At 50.5% G+C, this 10,641-nt stretch overlaps 1 protein-coding gene across 3 annotated transcripts; it reads right to left on the bottom strand.

The window, feature by feature from the left end:
• Positions 1,042–10,639, bottom strand: MRM3 (mitochondrial rRNA methyltransferase 3). Of its 3 annotated transcripts, none has more exons than XM_021067529.1 (4): positions 10,288–10,623; positions 9,838–10,024; positions 6,941–7,108; positions 1,042–5,030 (listed from the first exon to the last, which is right to left on the bottom strand). In XM_021067529.1, the coding sequence occupies exons 3-4, from the start codon at positions 7,077–7,079 to the stop codon at positions 4,489–4,491; spliced, it is 681 nt and encodes a 226-aa protein (XP_020923188.1). In that variant the 5' UTR covers positions 7,080–7,108; positions 9,838–10,024; positions 10,288–10,623; the 3' UTR covers positions 1,042–4,488. The 3 variants fall into 3 exon arrangements, with proteins under 3 accessions (XP_020923188.1, XP_020923189.1, XP_003131858.1); XM_003131810.4 differs by having other exon boundaries at positions 3,600–5,030; positions 9,780–10,024; positions 10,288–10,639; XM_021067530.1 differs by lacking the exon at positions 10,288–10,623 and having other exon boundaries at positions 9,754–9,922.

The following is a 10,641-nucleotide window of genomic DNA, read 5'->3' on the forward strand; positions in this document are numbered from 1 at the left end:
CTGCTCTCTTGGCAGCAGCCCAGCTTCAAGTGGTAATTTCCAGCCAGACTGTGTTTTTTCCTGTTGCCTAATTAAAGACACTAAAAAGCTGTTCTTTCCTCCTGCTGCCTTATTTTAGGGCAGCAAACAGAATTCTGCCATGATAGACATGGAAGAATATGGTCCAGGAACAGATCAGCCAGGCCCAATAAGGTCCTGGGAGAAAACCACTCCCCCCCACCCCCCCACACACGTGTACGTGTGTGTGTGTGTGTGTGTGTGTGTGTGTGTGTGTGTGTGTGTGTACACATGCAGCGGTCCGCAGGCTCGGGAGTGAGAACCTGGTCCCGCGTGTCCAGTTGCACAGGCGTGCAGGCCTTCTGTTCACAGCCACCTCCTCCAGGCAGGCTTGTGCTTACCCCATAGGACCCAGACCTGAACGCAGCAGCAGTGTGGGTTGTGGGAGGCTAAGCAGTGCCACCTGCACCTGCTCTCTGGGTGCTGCGAAGTGAACTGAGGACAGGCCGGAGCTCGGGGTCCTTCCTCTGCCCTGAATCGGCTGTGCTGAGTGAGTCGTACACCTGGGTCCCTCTTTGCTGCTACCAACAGGGTAGCAGCACCCACTGCGGTTCTTCTGGATGGCTCAAGGGGAAACTCTTTGGGGACAAGTGCTGTTATCTATTATTAGCTTCATTACTGATTCTTCATTATTAGCAAATGGTGCCATGTGTGAAAGGTGAACTATTTTCCAGGAAGCAGCAGGCGTGGATGTAAGAGAATCTTCTATTGAGTCTACTTGACGGCTGGGATTTCTCCTTCTACTGGAGCGAGTCTGACCTCAGGACATTCTAGGTACGCCTCAAGTGTGACAGCATGGAGAGAAGCAACTATGCTTCATTCTTTCCCCCTAAGTTTGTCTCACCCTCTTGGCCTCTGGAATACTCACTCCCCAAGTCAGAAAACGTGTGACTGGATTCGGGTAGGACTTGTTCTGAGGGGCTGTTGGGTTTCCATCCAGTAACGTGCCACCTCATGTCTTTTTTTTTTTTTTTTTGGTCTTTTTAGGGCTGCACCCACAGCATATGCAAGTTTCCAGGCTAGGGGTTGAACTGGAGCTGCAGCTGCTGGCCTACACCACAGCTACAGCAACACCAGATCCTTAACCTGCTGAGCAAGGCCAGGGATCAAACCCCCATCCTCATGGATACTAGTTGGGTTTGTCACTGCTGAGCCATAACAGGAACTCCTCTCCCTGCATTTTGAGGACGGGTGGCTTTGGTGACGGTCCCCTCCAATTCTGAGGCCTCAGCTGAAAAAAGTTGCTCAGTTGCTCTTCCCCGCCAAGTGTCGTAAGAACAGACTGATAACGTTGGGAATGTGAGCCTCCTGGGGCTCTGAGCACTTGCAGCTGCTCCAGGGTAACTCGGCCCCCTGACTGTCACCCACAGCAGCACGTCGGCTCATCCCTTCACCTGGATCTGAGCTCACTGCCTTTGCGCGTTCACTGATGGAGACAGAGAGAGCTTGGAGTTTAAAGGAGTCCTCATGAGTGTTTTCTGGGTGAACCAGGCAGGTCTGCTCTCAGCGGCCAGAGGAGGCTTGACCGCAAGAGGCCCGGGTCTGCAGTGTGGCCGCTGGCTTTCGGCACCGGCTGGGGACCCCTGGGTGGGGTGTTGTCTCTGGGTCCTCACGTGGTGGAACAACAGAAGTGGGGCTCCAGGCAGCTCAGCTTTTGGTGACATCTGGTGTTGCTAGGAATCCCAGGGCAGGTGGTAGTAGGTCCCTGGTGGAACTGATGGAAACCAGTCCCTCAAGGTCTGTCTATCCTCTGGGCCTGAATCACTGAGATTTTAACTGCCGACTAGCATCTGGGGTGAGGGGAGCAGTGAGGACTTTTCAGCGTCTCCTGCCCTGAAACTCCAAGCTCCAGCCAAAGGGAAAAGATGTGCTGTTTTTTCCTGCTGCAGCTACTTCCCATTTGTCTATTTCCTCCTCTGTTTTTGGCCCAACGCCCTCGTTCAGATTTTAACGAGAATGAACAACACAGTGGATGGGTCTCGAACCTCAGCACCTCTGGGCACAAACAGCTTGCAAAAGCTGGCTGGGGTGGAAGGAGACTTTTGACTCCATCCTTTTTCAACAACTTACATCCAGGAAAAAATCCCCACCCCTCCCTTCCGGGTTGGGAGTGGTTGGGGCATGGCTGCCCCCTGGTGGCAGACACCAGGGTGACAGCTACCTGCCACACAAAGGCAAGGGGCAGCTCGGCCAACCTTCTGAAGGCTTGCTTCTCTTTCAGCCAAGCAATGCGTTTTACTTGTCATATACTGCTCAGTGTTTATTCCTGTCTCCCGGGGGCAATGGTGACATAAATGCTGGCCTCAAAATTGAGAATAATTCCAGATGGCAAATACCATCACCAGGCAAACTTCACGGCCATTGGCTTCCCATGCCATCATTTTAAAGGAAGGAAAATGTGCCCTCCCCTCTGCTAAATTATACCCACAAATACACAGTACACAAACCATTGCCTGTAAAATGAATGGGATGTAAATTTCTTTTCCTTCTTGCACCCAGGATGATAAAATAGGTGTAAAATGATTCACCAGATATGCTCTTTTGCAGGGCTTTGTTCTGAGCAAGGACCGGGTATAGTGCTTGTTATTTCATCGGTTGTTGTTTTATAACAAACATCAGGAACAATAACCTGGAGGCAAAAACTGCAGGTGTGTTTCATGCTAAAAAAGGCATGAGCCTCATTTTAGTGACATCTGTTTCTTTAGCACTTTCCCTAGGTGTTGGGGACTGTCAGGGGCCCCAAGTGGTACTGTTCTCTCCCCTGCCCCCCCTGATTTCACCTGTTGGTCTGGCAGGCATTATCGCCGTGAAGCTGGCAGACGAGACCCTGGCCTTTGTGGGCTCAGCACAGCATAAGGGCTGTGGGCTCTTCTACTTTCTAAAAGCTGAAAGGGGATGGAGGGTCTGAACATTCTGGGAGCCACCGTCACCCAACGTGTGGGGTCCTGGGCTGGCCCAGACCAGAGCAGGTTCCCACCGGTCAGCCTGAGAGAGCACAACCAAGCAAAGAGATTGTTCCTGCAAAAAGCCCTCCCCTCAAACAGAGCAAAGCAGTCCCACTGGGCAGCAGCACCTGGGGCAGAGTCAGGCTTGCCCTTTTGGCTCTACCAGGGAACTGGGGAAGCCAGGGCAGGGGCATGCCGCAACTCATTGGCCCTCCCTGAAACAAGCAGCCCAAGGGCTGGCGAGGAACCCAACCCTGACAGGAGCCACTGTGTGATGGGATGTGGTACCACTCTGCTGGTGTCTCTGTCCTCAACTCCAACCAGATTCTCCATGGTTGCAGAAGCCCTGCTCGAAGTCAGTCCCAGCCTCTAGTCCCCCCGCCCCCTCTTCCCAGTGACCACAGGCATTACCTCCTGCCTTGCCCTCAGGTCCCTGGCTGCAGACCCAGTGGCCCCTGGTCCCCTGGGGCTTTGAGAGAACAGCAGGGTCTTGCTGCAGAGTTGTGGGCTCAGGGGCCCCCAGCTCTCATCCTCAGAGCCTCAGCCTCTCTTCCTTCACAGGAGCCTCTGTTCACACAGCATCCAGGAACAGTGGTATTTACCCAAGTGGTTCGGTTTATTGGGGGGGGGGGGGAGATAAAGTAAATCAGACATTCCGTTTAACCAGAAGTGTTACATCAAGTAGGACTAACAGCAGGAAGTTAGGAAAACCGGTACGGCTCTGCTGACAGATAGAGGGTTAAGCTGAAAATTTCAAAACTGTTTCCTCCTTTTCTGAACCAAAAGTCCTCAAAGGGACATCCGCGGAGGTGCTAAGAAGGTATAATTCCACTTGATGCATGAAGTAAGCTGTTTCGCCAGAAATGGGGGAAAACCTGTCATAAACTGTTTAAGTCAAGGCCTGAATGAACAACCACGGAGACCAGCACAGCCAAGCCAAAAGGACAGCTGGCTACCGAGACCTCGCCTGCAGCCCCGAGCTTCCCGGGTCACTAGTCTCAGCAATGGCCTCATCACTGGGCCAGAGAGGAAAAGACAGGCATGAAGACCCACTGACCCCAGGGAAATGGAACTTTTTAAATGTTATCTGCTGGTCTACACATCACCCGGGTTTATTTTCCATTGACCCGTGATCAGAGCAGTGAGTGACCTAGCCTGGCCTGGAACCGCTGCTCCACGACAGCAAAACACCCTCAGCCGGTGGAGGAGTCCTCCCTGCCCCGCACGACGCCATCAGGAACTTTCTGGGCATAAAAATGCTCCCTGGTGGACAATTTAAAAACACACACATACTGAACCACTTACTTAGGCTTCTCTCTCACAACACACAAACACACCCATCTACGGGAGCCTGCGGGAGGCTGGACGGCGTCGGGAAGAACTGCCGCCGCCGTTATTTCTGAAGCTAAGCAGAAAGTCCCGAAGTACTTACCTTTCCCATAACCACAGAGACAACCTCCAACTGAGGACTGCCACCCACGTCCCCTCAGTGGCATCCCCGGTCCCTGCTCAGGTGTTCCGCCCTCACCCGCAGCTGTCTCTTCCCTTCAAAGAGCAGGATGCTCGCTGCCATGGCCGAGTTCAGGCTGTCCACGCCGGGCACCACGGGGATCAGCAGCCTCCCGCCCCCCGTGCTCTCGGCCAACTGCAGGGACTCGAGGCTCACGCCGTGGGTCTCCCCGCCTATCACCACAGCTGCGGGGGCCTCTGTCCAGTCCGCGTCGTAAGTCTGGACCTGGAGTTCAGGGAGCCAGCCTTTACTGGCTCCACTTTCGACATCCTCTCCCTCCTCCTCATACTGGTGAAGCTTGGCTCGTCGGTCACATACCCAGCCGTAGTCACTGGCCTTAGTAGACGCCCGGGCCTGGGCCTGTGCATAGAGGCCACAGTTGTCAGCCACGTAGACCCGGGTGTCGGTGGGCAGGTACTTGGGCACCGTTTCCCAGTCCAGATTGTTGATGATGGGCACCTGGAAATGCGCACCCATCCCCGCCCGCAGCACCTTGGGCTCCCAGGCATCCACACAGCCTAGGAGATAAGAGAGGGTCTAATTAAGATTACAAACCTTCCCAGACCAGGGGACTCTGTGAGGTAAATCAGACTGATTCGGATCAGGAGATAAGGCAAAAAAATGCCCTGTCGTGGCCTTCCTGGTGGCTGGGACCTCTGCTTCCCCAGCTATGGCAGTAGTTAATTCCTACTGGTGCTGAAACACTTATTCATCGCATCAGCATTTATCACGCATGTGTGCCAGACACTGCACGGGAGATACAAGAGCATCAAAGCCCCAAGCCTCAAGGAACTCGTGATACAGCAGGCAGTGACACCCAGAGGACATTTCAACAGGTGGCCACCGTTTCAGTAACAAGTGATGTAAAAAGAGCATGAACAGGGTAACAGAAAACCCTTGTACAAAGCAGCGCGACCAGGAAAACCACCCAGAGAACAGGACGCTGAGCTGGACCTTGAAGGACAGGAGAGGCTCGTCAAGAGAAAGGTGGAGGCAGAGGACAGTCACAGAAGCGGGAAGATGGAGATGAGACAAGAGGAAGGGAAGGGCCAATGTAAAGCAGGCAGAAGAGTTGAGAATTTTATCTGGAAAATAACATAATGCCATGAAGACTTTTAAGCAGAGTAGTGACAGAATCTGGTTTACATTTTAGAAAGACCCAATTAGCTTCAATACTAAATCTAGACTGGAGCAAGAAAGAGGCCAGAGATGGGGAGACTAGACTGGGGGCGATTACAGGGAACCAGGGAGAACCAAGGCCAGAGCCCTGCCCTCTGCACACACACTCCTCCTCTCCCACCCTAGCAAGAAGGCTTCCTTACAGACAAGCTAAGCCCAAGCATGCCTGTGTGTCAGCAGACACCAGGCCTTTCCAGGACCAGGCCCCACACACCTACTACGCCCCTCCCTGCCCTGCTAGCATGAGTCTCCTCATTAGAAGTTACTTCAAAAGTTAGTCTGTCAGACATCAGGATGGGTTAAGAGGGCAAACCAAGTTTAAAAAGGAAAATAAGACGTGGTGAGTGTACACTGTTCCCCCACCATGGGCTCTCCCATCAACCGCAGGGAACACGGGATGGGGGGTGGGCTGTGTGCCAAGGGGGTGGGATGGAGGGGGGTGGGCAGAAGAGGGGCCCAGCCTAGAGGAACATCGGCTTCTCTGACCCTCGGCCACTAGGCACCACCGAGTGTTTGCTACTCTTTCCCTGCCTCTCACGCACCAGCATCCAAGTGGAAACCACACTGCTTGGCCTGTACAGGTATATGTTCCAAATCACACCCTGCCCTCAGAGCTCTCAACGATGAGGCAGGTAAGCGGGGTACTGGTGATGGACCCCCACACCTGGCTCTCAGGCCGGCAGAGATGCAGCCCAACAAGGTGTGACTTGGAGGAAGGGCTAGAAGGAGCAGTTTGGACAAGTCTCAGCCAGGGGACCACTCTGATTTACACTGAATGGCAGCCTGACTATTTCTGATGAATGACCCTCCCTCCTGGCCTCCCCCAGGTGGTAAAAGGCCTTTCCGGCATGTTCCAACTATTAGGCAAGTCTGTTTGGAACCAAGTCTACTAATGCCCATTTCCGGCAAAAAGAGACAACCAAGCGTTAAAATCAGCATCTATTTCTTCCCTAAGTTTAGGTTCTTTAATAACCTAGCAGGTATCAAAATACTCTGAAAGCTAAACCACAGGAATGAGTGGGCCAGGCACAGTGCTAACAACCTGATGGGCACCATCTCACTTAAGCCTCAAAACCACCCTCCCAGGTAGACTGGCACGCCCACTTTACAGACGAGGAAGCTGCTGCGCAAATACTGCTCTCCCACGCACAGTTCCCATGGGACAGATCCAAGACTCAAGTTCACTGCATCTGCCCGCAGAGCCAGCTCACTTACAAATGGCACCTAATCCACCATGAGGAGCTCTTACCTTTGGTGAGTAACACTCTGCTGCAGCCTGCGCCAGCAGCAGATCTCAGAATTGTCCCCAGGTTCCCAGGGTCACGGAGATTGTCACAAATCAACAATAAGGGCAGTGTGTGGCGAAGCTGAGTCTCTGGGTATGTCATCTTAGCATGGTCAGGTTTGGCAAAAATCCCTGAGGAAACAAAAAAGGTAGTTCACTTGCCTGATGTGGGCATGGGGAATAATTTGACTTTTCATTCATTTGTCATTCTTTCCATATTCTCAATTACATACTAAATGAAAGAATTCTCTGATGGAAAAAGTTCAGTGCCCTCCTCTCCCTCATCACTGTTTTCAATCTTGGAGTGTAACCTTTCAGAGCACATGCTGTTCGCATCTACCTACATGTAGGTACATCCACCCATACATAAGTGCCTTTTATTCATTAAAAAAAAAAAAAATCACACTGTATGTAATTACTCTGTAATCTACTTATTTTGCTCTATAAGAAAATGTCTTGGAGAACTTAACTGTGTCAGCGTGTTTGTAGCTACCTTATTCTTTTAATGGTTGCATGTTATTTTGTGAAAAGAATGTATCACATTTATTTAGTTTTCCCCCAAATGACTGACACTTAGATATTTTCAACTTTTCCCTATTGTAAAAAACCCTGCAATGAACATCCCTGTATCAATGTGTGCACATGTCCAAATATTTCCCCAGGAAAAATGCCTGCATGTGAAATGGACAAACGGCGTGTTAGCAAATACTGCCAAACTGCCCACCCCACAGGCCAATCCCAGTTTATTCACAGCGAGAACACATAAACACCTGTACCTAACCCATCAGTGAAGGCAATGGAATGGTATCAGGCATCTCTGTGCTGCAAAAGATCTGGCACTTAAGAGACACAGATTGAGGAGCTCCCGTCGTGGCGCAGCGGAAATAAATCCGACTAGGAACCATGAGGTTTCCGGTTCCGTCCCTGGCCTTGCCCAGTAGGTTAAGGATCCAGTGTTGCCACAAGCTGTGGTGTAGCCCGGCGGCAACAGCTCCGCTTAGACCCCTAGCCCGGGAACCTCTATATGCCGAGCTTGTGGCCCTAAAAAGACAAAAAGACAAAAAAAAAAAAAAAAAGAGTCACAGATTGTGACCAGACCATTCAGTGGGACCTCAGAAGCCCATTAACCTCTAATTGAACAGCTGTGTTAATGGGAACTCCCTAATTCTAGAGGCCCCACTTACATTACTGGATTTTAGGAATGAGCCTGAAGTCTGACAGGCAGTCCTAGATCTTATTTATTTCTCCATTTCGCCCCCTCCTCAAATCTGAAATAAAACATGATAAGGATAAGCTAAACAATACATGTTTTTAAAAGCTATGAAATGATGAAAGCAGGCATAATGATGAAAGGAGGCAGAGAAGTCCAGGCTGGGCTGGCCTCCGCTGACACACAGGCCCAAAGTAGCAAGCATGGTCAAAACAAGTGATGCTTTCACTGTAGCGTGGAGTAGGGAGTGGGGAGAGATGGCTAATGAAAGCACGGTCACTTAGAGTGGAGACTTCAGGATCCATGACTCCACCCTAGGGGGAGTTCTGACCACAGGGGCACAGATCCCTGTGATTTACTGGGAGAAACAAGAGGTAGTCCCCAGAATTTCCTCTCCCAATTAACAGCTGCACAGTGGGGCAGGAAATACACAAACAACTGGTAATGTGAGGCCCTGCCCTAAACATGAGAAAATCTTGAAGATAACACCTTCTGCCTCAAATATCCCTTACTATCCAAGAAAAATCTCCAAATTCACTGCTATTCAATTTTCAGATCTTAAATATCAAAAACATATAAAGAATTCAGTCTTTCAAAGAATTTTCTTGCGGCACAGCTGATTAAGGATCCGGCGTTGTCACTGCAGTGGCTCAGGTTTGATCCCTGGCCTGGGAACTTTTACATGCCCATGTCACAGGTTCAGTCCAAAAAAAAAAAAATATATATATATATATATATGTATATATATATAGCCTTCCCAAATTTAGAAAAAAGACTTTCTAAGTGCCAACAAACAACACAGTCTATTAGGATTCTTAGTTGAATTCAATCAAATGAAGCCACGGTTTCCTGTTCAATGTGCTTAAGAGGGTGATAAATTGCAGCTTATTGCTCAGATCTGCTTCTAGAATAAGACAGTCAATGATACAGCATAGGTATCACCAAACTGGCAGAGGTTTTGTGGAAATGGAGGGTAAGTAAATCTTTTTTTTTTTTTTTTTTTGGTCTTTTTGCCTTTTCTAGGGTCGCTCCCTCGGCATATGGAGGTTCCCAGGCTAGGGGTCGAATCGGAGCTGTAGCTGCTGGTCTACGCCAGAGCCACAGCAACGCGGGATCCAAGCTGCGTCTGCAACCTACACCACAACTCACGACAACGCCGGATCCTTAACCCACTGAGCAAGGCAAGGGATCAAACCCAAAACCTCATGGTTCCTAGGTGAATTCGTTAACCACTGAGCCACAATGCAAACTCCAAGTAAATCTTTTTAATAAACATTTTCTCAATTTTTAACTGGACATTAAAGATTGAAAAAGTGACCCCCCCCCCCGCAAAAAATAAGGTCTGAAGGACAGTGATTATTCCTAGGGACCATAAAAAACTCATGACACAAATGACATAAAACTGGTTTCAGTTTCCACTGAAAATACAAGATGCACAGATTTGAGAACTATATTTTTCTGGGTGTCTTAACAAAAAGGTTAAGCACAGTGATACTTTGAATTCGGTTTAAATAAACTCTGTTGCGCTGAGACAACTAGGAACACATATCCCTGGGTCTCTACTTACTAGAGACACACTGGATAACCACTGACCCATGATTCCTTGTGGTGTTACTAGGTCGGACCAATCCTTGATATCCTCAAACTTCACCTTAATGAGGCTAACACCTTTAAGTTTCTCAATGGGTAGCTCCTTTATGTATTCTAGACGGCTGAAGAAGAAAATTTTTGGCACAGCACCAGCCTTGAGAGCGTCTGCAATCAGCCTACGACCTTCCAGCAGGATCTTCCCTTGCTTTTCCCGAAATGGCCTGGATTTAACTATTGTCATCACACTACTGTGGGTGGAAACAAAAAGACAGGTAATTACCAACATGCTCGTTACGGAGACACATCTAATTCTAACAGACATAAAGCCCTTCACAGAAAAAGGAACAAATGAACTAGAATTCCAGAAAGACACTTAATTCTGCCTTCCACGCAGAACAAAAACCAGCAGTTGTGCTTCAAAAAGTCCTCCAACCGGAGGAAAGAGGTCAATGCCTCGCTGTGAGAAGGGAAGAGAAACAAGAATATTCGACAAGCCTCAGGAACACATCACCTCAGCCTTTTGTCCCCGGGGAAAGCCTTATCGTAGCGAAGCCCCGACTCTTCCCAGGTGCTGGGCGTCTGGGATGCGGGAACCTGAAGCGGCTGATTCAGTCGCTGCTCGCGGGAACTGGCCTCCGCAGCCGCCTTCCGGGGCTGCTTCCCGGGCCCGGGCTTCCGCTCCACGGCCTGACCAGATGGAAACAGCACTTTCACCGGGCTCCGCCGCAGCGCCCGGACCCCGCGCCGCGCGCCGAGGTCCCGAGCTCGCGTTACCAGCAGCAATGTTCGCGTGGCCCAACCCACGCGCTGCACCAGCGCCGCCATCTTGCCCCGCACCTTGGGCTTCGTCTTGAAAGCGCGCCGG

Source organism: Sus scrofa, chromosome 12, assembly GCF_000003025.6.
Source record: "Sus scrofa isolate TJ Tabasco breed Duroc chromosome 12, Sscrofa11.1, whole genome shotgun sequence".
Lineage (NCBI taxonomy): Eukaryota > Metazoa > Chordata > Mammalia > Artiodactyla > Suidae > Sus > Sus scrofa.